The sequence below is a fragment of the Macrobrachium nipponense genome, chromosome 14 (genome assembly GCF_015104395.2).
Source record: "Macrobrachium nipponense isolate FS-2020 chromosome 14, ASM1510439v2, whole genome shotgun sequence".
NCBI classification, from domain to species: domain Eukaryota; kingdom Metazoa; phylum Arthropoda; class Malacostraca; order Decapoda; family Palaemonidae; genus Macrobrachium; species Macrobrachium nipponense.
Window position 1 is genome coordinate 20,005,284 of NC_087207.1, and position 22,500 is coordinate 20,027,783.

Here is a 22,500-nt window from a genome sequence, read left to right on the forward strand (position 1 = left end):
AAAGGACCTAAGAAGGTCTGAAAAAGGACCTAAGAAGGTCTGAAATAGGGCCTAAAAAGGTCTGAAAAATTGCCTAAAAAGGTCTGAAAAGGACCTAATAAGGTTTGACAAAGGCCTGAAAAAGGTGTTTTGCGTTGATTTAAAGATACAGGAATTTGAGGATAGGATATTTATGATTTATTTAGTAGAATTAGGTTCGTTCAATAAATAATTTTAATAAAAAATTAAATGCAAAACATTTTTGGATCGATTTCTGTACTTCGAGTGACCATTTCTAATATAAGTTTTCGATCTCTAATAATTGTCAGGTATTTTACAACGCCAAAGTGTCAAGTTCGCTCAAGCAGCAATAAATATTCTTTATTGAAAATTAACTAATAAAAGTTTTACGTATATCTAATAATTGTTATACATTTTGCAACACCGACAGAGTCGTGTTCTATCAATAAATGCTTTTATAACAAATATTACCCCTGTCTAGCACTGCAAAGCAATCAGTCTATTTCTTAGAAATCACCGTATTACAGAACTTCCTGTAACTAGCGATTTTCCTGCCTATAATTATTTCTCACGAAAGGCCTGAAGTTTGACTAAAGTAATTATTATACAGTCAAGTTTCTGACTGTAATTTGCCGAGTCTCTGAACTTCGTCAGTCCAAGACGAAACTGCGCATGCGCAGACGAGGTCCAATACCCACTACCCAAGCAACCCACACTCCCTGAGTCCCCGAAAATAACGCTCGGGAGACACGTGGGTCCCTTATGGAATTACAGAGGAGTCTCGAGTCATAACCAAAGGAAATAACTTTCTCGCGGAACAGAGAAAAGGTTGGGGGGGGGGGGGGGGGGGGGGGTGGGGGGGGGGGGGGGGGGGGGGGGGGAGAAAGCGAGAGAGCGAGCTAACAATACAGGCAGGATTGCCAACATATCCGAAGAATTTTCATCCCTCTGCAGGGGTACCAACTGTTGTTGGAGAAGCCTTCATTTTATTCAGTATATGAAATGTACCAGAATTTAGTTGCACGTATTGAGTGAATGAATAAATTATATTATATCATATTATAATATATTATATAAGGATCCAAAATACAGGGAGGATTGCCAACATGTCCCAAGAATTCTATTCCTTCTACTGCAGGGGTACCAACTGCTTGGTGAGATTTAATAATTTATTTTATTCATTATTCAATTTACGTGAATGGAGTTAACCGTATGGAAAGAGTGAATGAATTGGATTAATATTAAATATCATATTAAGATTCAAAATACTTTCAGGATTGCCAAAATGTCCCGAGAATTCTTTTCCTCCTCCTGCAGTAGGCCAACTGATGTTGGAGAATATTTAATCATTATTCAATTTGTTAATATAATATTAGGATCCATATATGTTATTCGCATTAACAGCTAAAATGATTTCTGGTTAATAGCAATTTTTAACACCTTTTAGATAACTCCTGTAACTGTTGTTTACTTTTACAGTTTAATTCAGTTTCTAGTTAACGTCAGTTTTTAACTCTTGACTCTTGATATCTTTTACATAATTCTAATTTATTTTATTGTTTTTTTATACAATCCAATACAATAATTATATATATACGCTTATATAATTTAAGGTAATATAAGAGAGAGTCGTTACGGAGAATGATCACGGGTTCGATTCCCAAAGTAAGGACTGAACTTCTTGGCACACAAAGGAGAATATATTTAAATTTTGAGCTGGTTTGAAAAAATAAACTATGTGCCTGGTGGTCAGTCGACTGCAGTGGGTTATCAAAGAGGAGATGGACAGGGTTGGTGGAAAAGGTGGTATTATGCATACGTATGTATAGAAACGCACCCACTAACACAAATACAAATGTACGTAGATAAGTACATACATAATTACACGCATTTCTCTCTGTGAATGTGTATATATACATATATTATGTATATATATTCATATACTGTATATATAAATATATATACAGTATATGAATATATATATATATATATATATATATATATATATATATATATATATATATATATATATATAAGTGAATATCACGGGAAAATAATAGGTAGTAAGTCAATAACAAGCACTTTTGCCTTTATTCAGGCATTGCACACACACACACACACACACACACACACACACACACACACACACACATATATATATATATATATACTATATATATATATATATATATATATATACATACATACATACATACATACATACATGCATACAGAAAAAAATAAAGATAGACAAGAGTTAAATAACTCCACATCCGGTTGCAATGTGGTAGCGCAGCCACTTTTTTTTCTGCTTTTTTCCCTTTTGTACAGAGATAGAATCTATCTCAGGTTTCCCCATCAGTCTTGGCAGTGATCTCTCTTTCTCTCTCTCTCTCCCTCTAAAAAAAAAGTAAAATAAAATCGAAGATCTTATCAGCGGGCGACTAAGTCTTCGGATTTCAACCAATTTCTCACGATTGAAAAAAATAATTTAGTCTGTTTTGGTCTGAAGAGTCTGGGAAATGGTGCCAGTGAGATTTAAAATATTTGAAAATTATTTTTTATGTTTTTGTTTTGTTTTTGGTATACGTTCGTAATCCCTTTAAGAGTTATTTATTTTCATCTTGAACATAATTTAAATGTTTGATTTATTTTATTTTTACTCCGCGAATTTAGTGTTTTATATGATTCACATTTTGTATTTGTATATCAGGTTGAATGTAACTTAACAGGAGAATTTATTTTGTTTTATATTTTTCACATTTATTTGTAAATCAACTTGAATATGATTTAACACGACATTTTCAAAGTATTCATATTTTCCACATCTGTTTTTTTATATTTTTTTATTATTTGTATTTTAGTTTTCTGTAAAAGAGAGCTATTGAGATGGTTATGTCTGTCCGTCCACACTTTTTTAGGCAGCTCTCAGGTCTTAATAACTCCTGATTCTAGAGGACTGCAAACTGGTATGTGGGTCATCCGCCCTCCAATCATCAAGCATACCAAATTGCAGCCCTCTAGCCTCAGTAGATTTGATTCTATTTAAGGTTAAAGTTAGCCATGATCGTGCATTTGGCACCGCTATAGGTGCCAACAACACAGGCCACCGCAGGGCCGTGGCTGAATGTTCCATGGGGCACAGCTGAGGGTTTCATAAAGCATTATACTCTGTACAGAAAACTCGACTGCGCTGTGAAAACGGCTAATTTTTTACTAATTTCCGTGCGTACTCTTTGTATATAATTTTACCTGAGAACTTAATATATCATTTCTATAATTTCTATTTGTATATCAGTTTGAATATAATCTAACTCAAGAATTTCAAATTTTAGGAAGTTTTTTTCGCGAATGCATTTTTTGTTTTACGCTGGTAATCCCTCTGCACATCAATTTGAATATAATCTAACACGAAATATTTTCTGTTTAATATTTTCCATGTTTTATGTTTTTGAATCTGCGCTCTTGTTCATTCCAGTGGTGCATCATCTGGAAAATAATTAACACAAGAATTACAAATTGTTCATATTTTTCACGTTTAATCATTTCGATTTACGCTCGTCCTCCCTTCCAATTTTTATTTTAACTAAAACACAGTTTAAGGTTTTTGATATTTTCCAGCATTTTACTTTTGATATACGTTATTCCCTTCTCTTGTATCTAAGTTCGTATATAATTTAACACTTTTGGCATATTTCCATTTTTTACGTAGTATTCTAACTTTGGTTTACGCTCGTACTCTCTTCAAGTTGAAGTTCAGCTTAAATTTTATTAAATTCTTTTGGCATTTTGCCATTTGTTTACATTTTCCTTGTTTTATTTACGCTCATACTCCCTTCAGTTGGGTATTGATAAAAATCCAATTTAAAACTGTTCATATTTTGCCTTATTTTACTTTTTATTTACGCCAGTACTCCCTTCAGTTATATATAATTGAACAATTTTGGTATTTAAAGTTTACGCTCGTACTCCCGTCAGGTTGCATATCAGCTTGAACAGTATCAAAGATTTGTAGCATTTTGCCATTTTGTGTTTTTCCTTTAGGCACGTACCTCCTCTCCAACCTGCGAATGTAAACATAACCGATCACTCGACCACCAACCGCTATCGTACAAGTCAATGGATAAATTATCGTTTTTAAGCCCCATTTCGAGGGCTCTTCTTACCTCCCCAACCCAACCAGTCACCCACCCCCTCCGTTTCCTGAGGCTTTCCCCCACCCATTATCCCTCCCACCCACTTCCTCCGCCCACACTCAATTTCCCGAGGCTCTCCCGCCCCAACTTTTTAACGCCCCATACCGCCCACGCCCGCCCAAATCCTTGCGTTCATTTTGATTTCTTAGAGAACGCGTAGGTGGGCGATATCTCCGCATGTTTGGCCGTGTCCCAGTTGGCATCGGAATATGAAGCCAAAAAAGAAAATGAAAAAAAGAGGATGAAAAAAAGAAGAGGAAGAACTGGAAAAACAGCGTTTAAACATAGCGAGATGATACGGAAACACGACGGTTAAGTTGGGAGTGGGGAAAGAGATACGTCAGTTAAATTGCTTGCACTACGCATGCTTGGAAAAGGCAGTAACAGTTTTTGAAGATAATAGTAAAGAAATATAGAGAAATAAAAGAGAGGGGAGGAATAATACGTGAGGTAAATTGCTTGCACTGCGCATGTTTTGAAAGCAAAAAACTAGTTTTTGAAGACAGTGAAAAATAAAAAGAATAAAAATGAGAGATAATGGATAATACTTGAGGTGAATTGCTTGCAATGCACATGCTTTGAAGCAATGGTAATGGCTTTTGAAGCTGATAGAAAAATAAAGACGAAAAAAAAAAAAAAATAATAGACAGAAATACTAAAACAGAAAAATATATTAGACAAGAGAGAGAGTAGAAATTGAATGAGTCAGTTATTGATGAAAATAACAGTAAACAAACAACTTAGACGTATCCTAAGTAAATCCCCTGAGAAGCCAAACAGTTAAACCGACGCCCCACAACATTATTACGACTAAGAAGGAGATGTAAGAGCATCATAACGCAGAATACGTCAATGGATACGTCATACGTTCGACAAAGCTCTGTTTCGGCCAATTTGCATATAGATGAAGGTTAGCGGGTTGCTGCTCATTTTCATGCCAATGCCAGGATGCACCAGAGGACACGGTATTGGTATTGCTACTGTTGCTATTTCTGTTGTCTGTTTCTGTTGTCTGTGTCCTTTCCCGTGCATAAATAGACAGGCTGTTGACATGGTCATGGGTAAATAGAAGGAATGGGGGATATACGTCGATTGGAGGAACTGGCGGAATTTTTTTTCTTATACTTGATTTTTCATTTTGCTGGAACACGTCTCTCGTTGGTGCATCTAGCTGTCTGTCTGGCTACCTATCTTATTGACTATCTATATATATATATAAATATATAATTTGATATATATAATATATATATATATATATCTATATATGTATATATATACATATGTATATATATAATATATATATATCTATATATATAATATATTATATTATATATATCTATATATATATCACATAAGAAAATTGTGATAAATACTGATCAAGTACTAATGCAACTTATTAGATTTCTCTCTCTCTCTCTCTCTCTCTCTTCTCTCTCTCTCTCTCTCTCTCTCTCTCTCTATAATATATATATATGATATATATATATATATATTATATGTATATATATATATGGGTATATAGATATATATATATATATATAGGTATATATATATATATAGATATATACACACACACACATATATATATATATATATATATATATATATATATGTATATGTATCTATATATATATATATATATATATATATATGTATATATATGTGTTTATATATATATATATATATATATATATATATATATATATATATATATATATATATGTATATATATATATATAATATAGATAGGTTGATAAATAAATAGATAGATAGATAGATAGATAGGTAATGAGAAGTAGAGAGAAAAATGTTTCTCAGCTAACATAAAATCAAGTACCTCATATACGTATATATAAAAAAAATCAAACAAACCCGCTCGTTCCTTCAAACAACGTATATCCCCAGTCCTTCTGTTTACCTATGGACATGTCAGCAGCCTATCTATTTATGCAGAGGAATGGATGGAACAACAGAAACAACAACAGAAATAGCAACAGTAGCAATACCGTGTCCTCTGGTGGCGCATCCTTGCATTGATATGCAAATGAGCAGCTCTCCTCTACCCTTCATCTGTATGTAAATTAGCCGAAACAGAATTTCGTCGAACGTGTGACACATCTATTGACGTATTCTGCGCTATGATGCTGTTACGTCTCTCTCTTAGACGTAATAATGTTGTGGGGAGTCGGTTTAATTGTTTAGTTTCTCACGGGATTTACCTGAGTGGGTGTAAATTATTTATTTACTGTTATTTACATCAATAACTGACTCATTCGACTTCTACTGTTCTCTCTTGCCTAATTCATTTTTCCGTTTCAGTATTTCTGTCGCATGCCATTTTTTTTCGCTTTTCTTTTTTTTTAATCAGCTTCAAAAGCCATTACATTTATTTGGCGTCTCGGGGTGGATTTACCTGAGAGTGAGAGTTTATTTAAGTTTGTACTGATATTTACATACAGTTTCTTCGTTAGACCAAATGACAATTACGATTTGAATACCCGAATTGTCTCCCTATAATCGTTCAGTTTTCCTTCGTAAAATTCTACTGAAATTATCAATTATTTTCCATGTTGTACCATTTAAGAATTACAATTTGGACACCAGAATTAATTCAACAATCTTCGAAAATCATACGTCCCGAGACCTAAATATTTTAAAATCTAACACACAAGAAAGCGACTGAAAGTAATAAATATTTTCTATGTTCCTTAATGTTTAAATTACAATTCTAACTCCTGAACTGATTTAACAATATTCGAAAGTCATATTTCCCTTCGTCAAAATCCTGCGCATATTAACAATATTTTCTATGTACCATAATGTAAAAATTACATTTTTAACACCTGAAATGATTTAACAATATTCGAAATTCATATGTCCCCGTGGCAAAATCATGCGCAGATTTGCAATATTTTAAAAGTACCATAACGTAAAAATTACAATTTTAACATCTGAAGTTATTAAACAATTCTGCAAAAAATAATTTCCAGAATGCTAAATATTCTAAAATGACTGAACTTAAAAAAATATTCTATATGTTCTATCATCTGAAAATGTTAGAAAAATCATATTTCCTGAGAACTAAACATTTCAAAATGTGAGATGCAAAATCTTTAGATTCTGAAATATTTCGCACAAGAAGCGACCTCACTAAAAGTGACAGAGTTAACACCTGAATTGATTTAAGAATCTAACTAAATCATATATTTCCCGGGAGCCAAAAATCTTTTCAGATGTAGCGCGCAAGAGCTGAAGGTTTTCAAATATAACATTCAGTCGAGCGACCACCCACACCAACACACACACAGAACCACAACCTTTCAGATGAAATTTACTCTCTAATTTTCTCGACACCAAGAATCCACCGGCTTCTCGAGAGAAGAAGAGGAACTCAAAAACAAAACAAAACATTCGTGAGAAACGGTTGAATGCCAAGGTGACGTTCACTGAGTTTTATGGACCCACTGTAATGTTCACGACTGTAATTATGTATTTCGGGTATGCCCAGGCAAATACCCGTCTCTCTCTCTCTCTCTCTCTCTCTCTCTCTCTCTCTCTCTCTCTTGATCGTTTAATAAGAAAATTCTGTTCGCATAGTAGAATTGGTAGATTTTCAGTGTCATCTTTGAATCTCTCTCTCTCTCTCTCTCTCTCTCTCTCTCTCTCTCGATCTGATTTAAGGTTATAGGAAAATTCTGTTCAGCATAGCAGAATTGATACGTATTTTAGTGTATCATGTTTTCTTTAAATCTCTCTCTCTCTCTCTCTCTCTCTCTCTCTCTCTCTCTCTCTCTCTCTCTCTCTCTCTCTATCTGATTTAAGGTTATAAGAAAATTCTGTTCAGCATAGTAGAATTGGTACGTATTTTAGTGCTGATCTCTCTCTTCTCTCTCTCTCTCTCTCTCTCTCTCTCTCTCTCTCTCTCTCTCTCTCGAAGATTGGTCTCTGTTTTAGTGTACATGTTTTCTTTGAATCTCTCTCTCTCTCTCTCTCTCTCTCTCTCCTCTCTCTCTCTCTCTCTCTCTCCCTGGATGGGCTGGGGCCTCAAGTGTTGGTCTGAAGCATTTGTATAATTATGAGGAGCTGGTATATCTAGTATTTTTTTTTATTTGTTACATAATCGACTGTTTACAGCTTTTAGGGTTTGAATGGGTAGAAGACTGATTTTATTCCTAAATTTTGTTTACTTTTTAATCAAAAGTGTTATGTATACATTCATATATATAAATATCCTAAAAATATATAGATTATATATATATATATATATATATATATATATATATATATATATATATATATATATATATATATATATATATATGTTGTTTTTCAAAGTTCTTCAAGTTTATTGGTTCATGAACTGCTATATTATATGTAGATAATTGAAATATATATATATATATATATATATATATATATATATATATACATACAATATGTACATATTATATTATATATTATATTATTATATATATATATATATAATTACATATATAATAATATATATATATATTATATATATATATTATATTACACATATATGTACATATATCTACATATATAATATATCATTTATACCCAAAAACAATATAAACTTAAAGAACTTTGCAAACCACAGAGCAAGTTAAATGCACTATTTGTCATCCAACAAAGACACAAACCTCCAATCTCCTTCATCAAACATCTCTAATCTTCAAAGACATTGACTGAATGGCATCATGACAGGCTGTGAAGAAGTACTGACGAGTATGAATCTTGAATCATAAATATTAATAAAGATATGATTCGTCATATTCAAAGTATTCCTGTCAGTTACTTTGAATATCAGTTTCTTTTGATGTGAATCTTGATACGTAAGACATTCCATGGGTTTTTCAATGCCACACAGGGCTAAGATATGAATGTGTTTTAGCCGATAGTTTTTTTTGTGGTTCGTATTTTATTCAGTGAGTTTTTTGTTCATGTGTGTTTGTTTTGCTGTGTCAGGTTATTACGAAAGTTTTGAAAGTGCAACATACTTGTATGTATAAGTTTCATTTAGCTGGTAGTATTACATGATTCGTACTTGATTCAGTGAGTTTTTCGTGTGTGTTGTTTTTGCTGCGTCAAGTTCGTAAAAGAGAGTTTTGAAAATGCAGTATACTAGTAAGTATACGTTACATTTAGCTTAATTTTTAAAAAATAATACTGTATAATATGAGTACTATTAGTTTGTGTGTTTTCACTATGCGTCAAGTCAGTACAAAGGAGTTTTGAAAATACGGTTACTTATAGCAAGCATAAGTTAATGTTGAGTTTTCAGTTATGTATATCTCAAAAACTATAGTATATATCTATATATATATATATATATATATATATATATATATATATATATATATAGTATATATATATATATATATATGATCGTATGCATGTATTTGCTTGACCTAATTTTACCCCATGGCGTCACACTATGAAAATGAAATTAGGTCTTACGTGTGAATGTTTTCTTTGGAAATGCTTCTCTCTCTCTCTCTCTCTCTCTCTCTCTCTCTCTCTCTCTCTCTCTCTCTCTCTCTCGGAAGATTTCCACCCATCCAACCATAAGTAAACACCAAATTGTATATTTTGCAAGCACACGCGTACTGCCTCCTTTCATGCAACACTTGCACGAGGAAATACGAAAATTCCACACTGCTACTAAGACCTCTTAGGAAGGAAAAATAGTTTACCCCTCATGAGGCCCTGTTGAAAGGTTCTTTGTTGAATAACTTGTCATGTAGGGCGGGCATACGCAATCAAAAACATACGCATGACGTCACCGGTTCCTTTAGAGTAATCAGCTGGTGGCGTTGGAGAAATGCAGTCGGTTGGTTACGGAAAACTTTTCGTTTCGGAAGGTGGCCGAAATAAAAATTATTTATAGGCACTTTGTTGGTTTGTTGGCTGAGGTTATCGGGTTGGAAACTATCCTCGAGGAAATAAAAATATTATAGACTGTTTTTGTTTACTTGAAGTTTGGGTTGGTCTTGGGATATAAATTTTGATCGATAAATTTGCCTATCTTGCTTGGCCATTTACCTATTTTGCTGGGCCATTTACCTATTTTGCTTGGCCATTTACCTATTTTGCTGGGCCATTTACCTATTTTGCTTGGCCATTTACCTATTTTGCTGGGCCATTTACCTATTTTGCTTGGTCATTTACCTATTTTGCTGGGGGCACGTTACCTATTTTGCCTGGCCGCAATTTACCTATTTTGCTTGGCCGCCCATTTTACCAATTTATGCCCTAGGGAACATTTACCTATTTTGCCCTGCCGGGGCCAATTTACCTATTTTGCTGGGTCATTTACCTATTTTGCTGGGCCATTTACCTATTCTGCTTGGCCATTGACCAGTTTTTATTGGCCATTCAGCCATATTATTTGGTCCCTTTACCCATTTTCCTTGACCAATTAACTATTTTACTTGGTCATTTACCCTTTAACTGCCAATTTACCCATTTTCCTTTTGCCATTTACCTATTTTACTTGGCCGTTTACTTAATTAGCTTGGCCATTTACCAATGGACAAGCCTTGAGTAATTTTTGTACCCATTTTAGTTAGTAGGTCATTTACCCATTTTCCTTGGCCAATTAACTTTTGCTTGGTCATTGACCCAATTGTACCTGCCCACTTACCCATTTTACCATTTGTTGCCTATTTTATTTACTTGGGCGTTCTTTAACTGCCCATCGCCAAAAATTAGAACACGATTCACTCCACCAGGGACCATTGAGGGTGGCGTCCGCCTACATCTAAAAAAATAGCATACTATTTTTACAGCGTTTGAGAGAGAGAGAGAGCACGAACGAGAGATGAGGATGAAAGGAGGTGAGAGAGAGAAGAAGCAGAGAGGAGATTCTTTCCCTATCTATTTCGCCAAAGTATAACTATTAGCTTGATTAACAAAATATTTAAAACTCCGTGCCCCCCCAATTTCAACAAACGTATCGAGGGAGAAGAGAGGGAGTGGATTGAGAGCGGAGCGAAGAGATGAGAGAGAGAGCGAGAGACAGAGGGGAAAAGTGAGCCAAGGTAAATTAGACCTTGGCTTCATGGGAGCTATTCATAAACTGTGCGCAGAGATTTATTTATAGAGACAACGTCTTTCTCCTACGATGTCGTCATTGGCCTTGGGAAAGTCTTCCTTATTCAGGGGATTATTCAGTATTCGTCTCGAAATAATAATAATAATAATTAAATAATCTAATAATAATAATAAAATAATAATAATAAAGCGTGCATGGCGGAACGAAGGACTAATGTAAAAGCAGACGAAGACCCAGCAAATAATACAGAGACAGGAGAAACACACCGTACAGAAAGAAAAACATGAGGGAGGAGAGAGGGGAGGAGGGGGGGGGGGGGCTGGTGGGGCCGGGCACAAAACTCCCTCAAAATTACCTAATGCCACCTATACTGGCCCAACCAAACAAACCAATGCACGGACAATACATGAAGACAGACTAAAGAAACTAGCCAGCGATGAACACATGGCCCAAAATGGTGCCTACAAGAGGGGTTTCCGAGAAGTAAAGAAGGAAACACTGAAAAGGAAAGAATGATAAAACAGCGGCACAAGATCAGGGGACCCTAAGAACCAGATATGTTCAAAAGATAACGATAGACGGAAAAATAAAATACTCTCCCCAATTATGTAATAAGGAAGTGCAAAAATTACGAAAAGTTGAAACCATAAACCAAACATAGCAAAGTGAATGCCGGCACTTGCAACAGAAACCTCAGTACAAAAAGAGGCACCATGAATTTCAGTAGCCAAAAGCCTCCACTGGAGGCCTGTGCCAAGAAAAGAAAAATCAGCTACCTTGCCCAGTAATAAGTGTGGATACGAGACACCAAACCATGAAGGAGTGATTAGAAAAACGATTTCTGGCAAAAGATGCCTCTGGGACTCACATCACCAGGAACCAGGACTATACCATACACAAACGAAGACTAACTACTCGAAAATACACCACCAACTATGGGTGGTATCAGAAACGGATAGGGGCTAAAACGTGCAAACCAGACCAGACTTGACGTTGAGTTGACAAGGTCAAGAAGAAAAGTATCACTCAATTGATGGTCGCCCCAATACCATGGGACACCAGAGAGATTGCAGAGAAAGAGAGGGAAAAATTGGATAAGTATCAAGATCTGGGGGGGGGAAAAAAAAAAAAAAAAAAAAAAAAAAAAAAAACAAAATTTTTGTTAAGGAAAAAAAAATAAGAAGGATATTGGGGAGAATATGCCAGTGGGAAATCCGGCTACCCATAATCATAGGAAGACACTAGGCCCACGAATCCCAAAGATCCCTTGTGCCAAAAGGAATCATAGAAAAATAAAACTAGAAGGATGAAGCTAGCCCTACCAGGACCCATGCAGAAAGAGTGTGAATGCCTAGAAACGGCAACACATTAGTAAAGCAAGAGTGATTGGACTCCTAAGGAGAGCAGGGATGCAACCCGGAAAACCCGAACCCCACACTATAAATTACCAACCCAGTTGAATTGGAGGACTGTGATATTTTTTTTCTTCCGAGCCAAAAAAAAAAAAAAAAAAAAAAAAAAAATAAATAAATAAAATAAAAATAACTAAAATGATTAATAATCATATGCTCAATATAATAATAGTCAATATAATAATAAAAAATAATTAACTTGATAAAGAAACCCACAAAATTACTGTGTATAAACGTGTTTATACTTGTAAGCTATTTACTATTTTATATGTAAAATAAACAAGAAAACAACATTATTACACCAGTAATTTTGTGGGTTTTCTTTGTCAATCTTTCATGTTCAATAAGAAAACAAAACCACTGAAAGGAAGTTTTTGTTTTTGGCTTAATAATAATGATCAAAATAACTAATAATAAAAATAATAATAATAATAATAATAATAATTAATAATAAAATAATAATAATTTAATTTGAGTTAATTTCCACGTTGAGTCTTCGATAATTTATTCAAAATTATGCCAGCCATTACCTTTTCCAAACAGGAACTTTTCTGGAGAGAGGATCAGCCTTCCTTTAAATAATAATAATTAATAATAATAATCTAATAATAATAATAAAATAATAATAATAAAATAATAATAAAATAAAGTTGACCCAGACCTTTCAAAATTATTGGGATGAAGGCTTGCCTCGACTTTTACACCTATCTTTTCCTGGGCCGTGAAGCACCACATTCGACTGAAGACCAGGTACATATTCGACAGTTTAGGTTAAAAAAAAGTTTTAATTCCTAGCTCACAGAGACAGTCATAAACTGTGGACCAAGACATTGCAAAGTCGCAGGCAATAACTGCTGAGCTATCCCACGAAATTGAGGTATGACTTAAGTGTCCCTCGCTCGCCCTCTCCCATGCCCACCCACACAAAACCGCCCACACTTTCATTCTCCTGTCTACCCACAACAGACACTCACAGATGTATACCTGTGATTTCATCTGCTGATTCACCGGCACGTAAAGTGAACACCTGTATTTTCCCGTTACTGACAAACGTACACAGAATGCCAACGCATGCACCTAAGCTGTTCTACACGACAGTAAAACATGCTTTAAACACACGTCAGTAACTCATTGGACACATGTCACATACATGTTGCGTGCATGTCAACAAACTAATTGCGGTAGTTTGTATGCACTACAGACCCCAAACCAACATGACTGCATACATGTCAACGATCAATATCGGTTCAATCCTGGCCCAGGGGCGCTTCATGACGCAAGTTGTAATGTGATTTGAGACATTTGTGTGTTGTCGCCAGTGGTTCATTCGCTCCATATTATAGTCGTCGATGCCTTGTTGTCAACCTGTTTATGCATAATGTATTGCTAATAAGTTGGAGGCACTTTCGAAACGGACTTACCTTACCCATTCACTGGGAATAAACACCCTACACCAATAACAACATGTTTGCCCTAGACCTATACTCTCAGCCTCAGTTGACCTTCCACCCAAAGTCACCATACACACATAACAAACCAACAACAAAACAATCCATATAAATAAAACAAACAAAACAAACAAAAACCAAACAAAAACAACACATGCACTAACACAAACACTCACACATGCACAAACACAAATACAACCGCAAACATACACATAAACACATCTATATGCACACACACACACGCACCAACACAAACACAAACCTCACCTCAAATAACTCACTAACCTAACAAAACAACAAACAACACATCATACAAAACACACGCCAGAAATAAAAACACCAAACCAACAACATTGCCCATCTAATACAAACAAACAACATAATGCACCAAACACAAATAACAACCATCAAAACACACCACACAACAAATAAAAAAACACAAACAACACATGCACTAACACAAACATGCTCACACATGCACAAGCACAAATATAACCACAAACATACACACAAACACAACCATATTCACCATCACAAACACACCAGGAAACATACAAAAAGAACAACACATACACAAACACACAAACAGACCCAAACAAACAGCCAAAAGCACAATCACAAGCACCGGCCTCAAACGATGCCAAGGTGATGCAAGGGAGAAGCTTTGCATATACCAAAGAGAGCGAATTGGATGCAACCATACCTGTGCTTACCTGGCGAATAAGCCTGGACGTCACAGGTAAACCAATTACCGCCCCCCCCCCCCCCCCCAGCATACACGAAGCGGTCGAGCAAAATGGATTGCCGGGACTGGTGACTGACCTCGGTCAGTTGCGACGACCAGCCTGAGAAACTGGAGAAACAGAACGTTGCGATCAGTGAACATCAGATGATTTTCTTCATTTGAATGTGTAGATGAAAGGAATTTGAGGCTGATAAATTATTAATAAATTTTTAGTTTATTTTTTGTTGTGAAATTGTCATGTATTAGTATCGCTTCTAAATGACACACTTTTCTTTACACACGAAGAGGAGAGAGAGGGAGCAGGAGATGAGCGGAGAGCGAGGTGACGGAGAGCAGAGAGATCGGAGAGACGACGATTCTGAGAGAGAGAGAGAGAGAGTATATAATGTTGGCAGAGCGTTGAGTAGTCATTTTTACTTTCTTATAAAATTACCATGTATTAGCACCGTTTCTAAAGGACACACACGAGAGAGAGAGAGAGAGAGACGCGAGCAGATGGGGGAGAGAGAGATGGACGAGAGGGAGGGAGTATGGTGAGGAGACGAAGAGAAGGAAAATAATTCGATAGAGGAAAATCTTTAATTTCAGGATGCATTCTAATTCAGGTAGCATTTATTTAAATTACAATTGATGTCCGTGACGGCTAAAACTCGAGGAGAGAGGAGAGAGAGAGAGATGAGAATGAGAGAGAGAGAGGAAGGAGGAGGAGAGACCTCCGAGGAGAGAGAAGAGGAGGAGAGAGAAAATAAAAGTTTAGTAGGCCGTTGATTACCACATTTTGTTCAAACAATTAAATTAAACCTTCCTGTAAGATTTAAATGTTTTGGTGTCTTATCCAAAGAACATTCACACTTGCACATACACATTCATTCTTAATTTCACTCACTCACAACCACACACTTTTTCTCACCTCCTCACACTGTCAGTTTCAGGTTTGGTCCAAATCATAATTATATAGAAAAGAAAGAAGTTAGATGGCACGGATGATTTGGAGAATGAAAATAATCTAAGGATTAGAAAAAAAAAGCAAAAATGGCAAAAGAAAGATAAAAAGTAGTTAAACCTTGCATTCATTTCATCGTGGGATTCATCAGGAAGTATTTGGCAACATCTCCTCCAATGTCTTGGCAAATATCGTCTTCGATTGTCTTTTTTTTTCCCTTTTTTCTTTTAGCAGTCCTGAACCTTGACTCGATTTTACTCCTCCCTCTGCGCTTTTAGCTCTTCTTCTGGCTTCTGCAAAGTCTTCTTGCTGTGGGAGTTTGCAGATAATTCAATATGACCTCGAACTACTATGAACAAGTTCATCTTAAAATTTTTTTATTACGTATAAAATCTTTCAGTGCTATCATACATCTGGCAATTTCTTTACTTTTTGTTGCAATTCTGGACTTTTTCTTCGATTTACTTATTCTTCTGTAATTTTACTTCTCTTTATTATTCTATTTCACTGTCTTCTAGCAGTGGGAGTTTGCAGAGAATTCCTCACGACTCAAAAATACTTAATTTTTAAAGGTTTGTTTGGAACAGAGAGATCTTTTAGTGCTATCAAACATCTGACCATTTAGTATTATCATGCAATTGGCAGTTGTTTTGATTTTTCTTCAGTTTTACGTCTCCTACTTCTGCAAGGTCTTTTGGGAGTAGGAGTTTTCAGATAATTCAATATGACCTAAAAATAATTTTTTTCTGGTTTTTATGACATCTAGAGATCTTTCAGTGCTATCATGCACCTGGCAGTTTTTGTAAATTTCACTTCTCCATCTGCAAAGTCCTCTGGGAGTAGGAGTTTTCAAATAATTCAATATCACCTAAATAAGATCATTTTTGTTCAGTCTTTTATGGCATCTAAAGATCTTTCAGTACTATCATACATCTGGCAATCTTTTCAGCTTTTCGTTTTTGATGGGAGTTCTGAACATTTATACCTATCTGCAAATTTGACTTCTCTTTCTCCTTCTGCAAAGTCTTCTGGCAGTAGGAGATTACAGATAATTCCCCATGACCTCAAAAAGTTAATTTTTAAAAGTTTTTATTGCATTGCAAGACCTTTCAGTGCTGTCATACATTTGGCAACCAAGAGGGCGTCCTGTACAACGAATACTTTCTAACGAAACTAAGAACCTTCAGCGTTATTTTCACGTCTTTCGTAACCAAAGAATCTCCGATGTACTCTTGAGATGCAAAATAACCAAGATAAAGATTTTATTACATCTAAGAGAACATCGAGTTTCATTCTACACCTGGCAGAACCACACGGAGAACATCCTGTGTTATTCTACATCTGGCAGCATACAACGGCTCATGGATGCTGTTTATGCATCTTGTGGATGCACCTTTTAGATGGACGAAATTGCCTTAATTTCTGGCCTTCAAAACCCGAGGTTTATCTTCGATTTAAAGTTCAGTTCGCCCTTTGGCAAAAGGATGATTCACCTAAGTGTGGTCGAGAGTTCAAGTTATTCATTTTTTATATAACTTGTTGCCTTGTCTCTGTATCCTGGGCCCCAAGCGGGTAGGTAATGGTCGAACAGGTGAGTGTGTGTGTGTGTATGTTTGTATGTAAGTACGTATGCATGTTGTTTGTGAGAATGCATGTTTATGTTGTTTGTTTTTGAAAGAGTTTTTGCTATAACATAATGTTCTTTCTTTAGAGTTCAACCAACTTCCAATGTGCGTAATCATGTTTTTAGATATGTCTTTATGTATGTATGTATGTATGTTCATATTTCTTCATATGGTAAGACTTTATGGCTGTAAAATGATGGGTTTTCTTCAGAGGTCAACCAATTTACAATTATGTATGTATGTATGTATGTATGTATGTATGTATGTAGTATGTATGTGTTTATGTATGTATGTATTTGTTTATTGTTTTTATATGTAATGTATTGGATTTAATGGTTATCGTATTTCCTTTTCGTAAGATTGTTGGCTATGAAATAACGTTGTCTATTCAGAAATCCCAGTTTACAATGTATGTATGTATTTAATTATTAATGTTTGTGTATGTATCAACATATAATTGTATGTATGTTTATATGTATGTCTGTTTTGTTTATTTACATAAGATTGTTAGCTGAAACACAGTGTTTTCTCTTCCTAGGTCAACCAGTCTACAACGTTGCAATAGCCTCAGTCATAAGAATAGTATCATTTTTTAATCTAATGTCTCTGCTGAACTTGACAGACATATCTCAGCTAACTCATGCTGTGAAGATTAAGACTGTTTTGACCTGTGTTTATGCTTAGCCTTTGTACATCTGTTTCGCTCGGTGCTCCGTTTTCGTTTGTCCGTTTGTTAAAATGACTCTTATAAAGTGAGGTGTGGATTTTTATGAACATTTGGCCAGAAGTGGATTTTTTTGTGTCTGACCACGAGTGATTAGATTCTGGGAAAGATGAGGGTCTAGAGAAATGACCTGTTAGGGAAAGAGGGTTGGCGGAGGTTTGCGGGGTTACTAAATGGTCCTGTTTTTAAAGGCAGAGTTGAATGGCATTGCTACACTGATGTTTTAACCTAGCACGCTCATTTGTTCCTCTCGTGGATTCGAAGCTTGTAGTGAACAGCATTTTCAAAAAGTGAGAATATCGAGAGGCTATTAAAACATTATATATATATAATATATATATATATATATATATATATATATATATATATATATATATATATATATATAGGCTATATAGGTACATATATATATATATATATATATTATATACATATATATAGTATAAATATAATATATATATATATAGTATATATATATATATATATATATAATATATATATATATATTCTGGAGGATATATCTGTGTTGAGCCTACCCAGACACTAACGAAGTCCAAAGAGCGAGAATATAGAAATGTTAAGAGGTCATTGTGTTTAAGAAATATCCATTGATATCTACATGTATTTATGTATATAAAAATATATTTATACATTTATGGACATAAATTATATATACATGTATGTATATATTATATATAAACATACATATATATTTTGGTGAGTATGACTGCTGAGCCAACGCCAACACTAACGAATTGACTTTCTCCGCAGATCAACGAGAAACTGTTTATAGTGAAGATCCCGGATGTTCTGAATGAACCAGTAATTGAGGGGGAGAGACAAGTGACCACACAGCCGCCGAGATGTCACATAAATACGTTTCCAACAAAGCTGTCCTGCAGGACCAAAGTAAGTGCTATAAGGATACTTTTCTTCACGTAGGATCTGCCTCGTCAGGACTCCTCCGTGGGAGTCCTGCTGGGGTGGTTAGAGGATAGGCAAGTGGGTCTGATGCCTCTCTTTTGGTGTTTCGCGTTGAGTTAAAGATACAGGAATTTTAGGATAGGATATTTATGATTTATTTATTAGAATGAACATGTAAGAAAATAAATAATGTGCATTTTAAACAGTACAGAACAATTATATCTAATAAACTATAGCGTATTTATTTTAATTTTCGCAGGTGAAACAAGGCTCTATTTGACCGTAGGTTTTAGAACATTTTAATTTACGTTATAAGCTAGGAATATAATGTTTACAACTTATGCGTGAGGGGAAAATCTTGCACGCATCCAGACTAAGCTGGAGGTCAGATCGCGCCTTGTTTGCATACTTTATTTGTTTATTTACTAGTTTTTTAGCACATCTTAAACACTTTTACAATTTCTTTACTATTCAGTCGACGGATTTTTGTTTCTATTCAATTCAAATCCTCTGACATTTTTGAACCCTGAAAATTCCTTGGCACATCTGTGACTCCCGAGTAAACAAAATAAAGAAATATAAAACGCAAAATAAACGAGAGGAAATTCAGAGAACGCGAGAGATTGTCGAGAAAATCTTTCTCAAGTTCTTCAAAAGAATCGAGGAAGCTGAGAATGACGATTTTGTACCATGGTACAGGATTAAGGGTCGAAAGGTTTATAACAGTCATTTTAGCGAGATTGGTGTACAAGGATTACTTGGTAGATTAAGTCGAAAGGATTATTCGTCTGTGGGTATAATATATATATATATATATATATATATATATATATATATATAGTATGTATGTATATATATATATATATATAGATATATATATATATATATATATATATATATATGTATATATATATATATATATATACAGACGCAATCTTGAACTTAAACTATTCTAAAGATATCAAAATTATTAGAATAATTTTCATAAAAAAGAATCAAATTGTCGTCTACCTAAGTTCATAAAAAACACTTAAAAACATCATCCTGTACCTCAGTCAGATTAAATATCAAGTATTAGGTATGAATGATTCTCTCGAATAACCGATATTAAGGAAATCAGGATTAAATACCATAAATTTGATAGAGATTTCTGGGAACTGACGATATGAGACAACGTCCGCTTTTCTGTTACTTTATTATTTTCACGAGGTTTTTGCAATTAGGAAATTAGCACTGGGGAACTAATGTACGGGAAACAAAAGTGAAATGAACTGCGCCATTTTGGGGGAAATGTGCTCCGGATGTGACGTCACTACTTTCTTCTTCTTCTTCTTCTTCTTCTCTTCTTCTTCTTCTTCTTCTTCTTCTTGTAGGTGGATGTAAAAATAACGTAACGGAGCTGGCAAAATGTTTATGTATTGGGAGCAAATAAGATTTCAAGCGTGATTTATTTTCTTATAAGGATATGGAATATCAAAATAGTTGGAACTCGATGAAATTGTGATACTATTTTGAAATACATATCTTTATTTAGATAAAAGAGAATATTGCAATATGGCTTCAGACAGGCGATTAAATGCGAAGATTGGAAAATTTCAAATTGAATCTAAATGCAAAAACTGGAACGATAAAGTAAAGAAATAATGCATTAAAAATAAATTCATGATTGAAATATCTTCAATATTCAGATATGTTAAATAGGTAAACCAATACTGGAAGAAAAAGTGATAACAGATCGTTATTTGGTTTTAATTAAACCGTACTTTTAAGCCAAAACTGATCTTTTAAATCCGAGTACAATATTGGCAAAAAGTGGCCGAAATTGTGCCGTAAGCGGGACCACTACTCGTGAGATATGTCAGGAAGTGGAAGGCCACAAAAGGCCACTAAAGCCTACAAGCTCAGACCACAAACTTACCCCACGAGACCATTATAAACTCCTGGACCTTATATGCGTTCGCCAGCACTCCATAGTCGTCAGTTTTATCGACACGCGAGAGCTAGAGTCTATAACGGCCGTTATAAACAAGACTCATTCAATTGGGGAGAATGCCCCCCAACCCCGCCCCCCTAGAATACGACGCCATTCTGAGCCTAATGGCCAAATCGCAGAGGAACGCGAAAGGTTTGTGACAACGGAAGCCGTTCCAAAGGGCTATAAACGTATTTTCTGGGCGTAAGGTCGCGTTCAGGTCGATTGGAAATGGCTAACGCAAACAGGTTTTAGTTTCAGTTGGCTGGTGTCGGGTTGTGTGGACGGGAAGGCGTGATTGGCACGATTTGAGTTGGATTTGAATGGAATAATTGGCACAAGTGGAACAATTTTGATTGAATTTAGATGCAGTAGGATGCCTAGGATTTCTGCGTCCTTTGGGGCTCTTCTGCTGTGACCTAGGATTGTGTTTGACTTCGTCAGATGCTGTAGGATTATGTAAATAAAATAACTGTCGCAAACACAACACACACACACACACGCACACCGTATACACGCACAAAAACATACTAAAAGATAGTAAAATCTGGGTTGTAGTCCCCGTAGACTTTCACAAGCCACCTTTAATTAAGATAACTATTGCTTATATTAAACCCCTAAATAAATACTGAAGTTTGAAATACCTACTGTTATTTGGCGTGTAATTTTAAACGACTGTGGTACATGTGTTTAAAAAAATTTAGCAGGTTTTTGTAATTTTTGTAACCTATTTTTTCTGTATATTTCATTTTTGTATTTCTTCCATTTTTCTGTACTTTTTGTATTTCATTTTGTATATTTTGTGTTTTTTTTATTCTGTATTTTTTATATTTCTGTTTTTTATTTCATATTGTATTATTTAGTATTTTCTGTATTTTTTGCATTTATTCTGTTATTTTTTAAAGCCAAACTAGATACGTGAACGCTTGCTAGAAAAGTACTAAAAATTTCCAAAGTAACGTTTTTTTTTTATATTTTTGTAGTTTTCCTGAGTTTACTGTATCTTTCTGTATTTTTTAAAACCAAACCAAATACAGGAACACGTATTATAGAAAAAATCCGCTGTGACAGTTTTTATTTTATTTTTTGTATTTGCAAATGTTTTGCATTGTCTGTATTTTCTTGTTTTTTTTTGTATCTTTCCTGCATTATTCAAAGCGTAACCAGATACAGGAATGCGTGCTGAAACCTATTGCAGACACCATCCGCTGTGGAAACTTATAATCGGATAGAGAAATGCAAAAAAAATATATAGTGTTTGGCTTCCCTTCTGAAACCTGATCCATACAAGTTATTTTCTTGGAGGTCGACGAGAAAAATAAGAGATTGTTTTCGAAAATTGACGTATTCCTCGATAATACATTACGCAATACATTGCGCGTTTGTTTTTTATACCCGGCGTGTTTGATATGCAAACGAGTATTTTTTAATAAGGT

The 22,500-nt window shown here is 34.8% G+C and overlaps 1 protein-coding gene across 1 annotated transcript in view; it reads left to right on the forward strand.

The window, feature by feature from the left end:
- The window catches only part of LOC135226158 (obscurin-like), a 432,842-nt gene that overhangs the window by 28,224 nt on the left and 382,118 nt on the right, over positions 1-22,500 (forward strand). The window contains 1 exon segment of the mRNA XM_064265599.1: positions 18,940-19,077. Coding sequence (XP_064121669.1) covers positions 19,032-19,077 — 46 coding nt within the window. The 5' untranslated portion in view covers positions 18,940-19,031.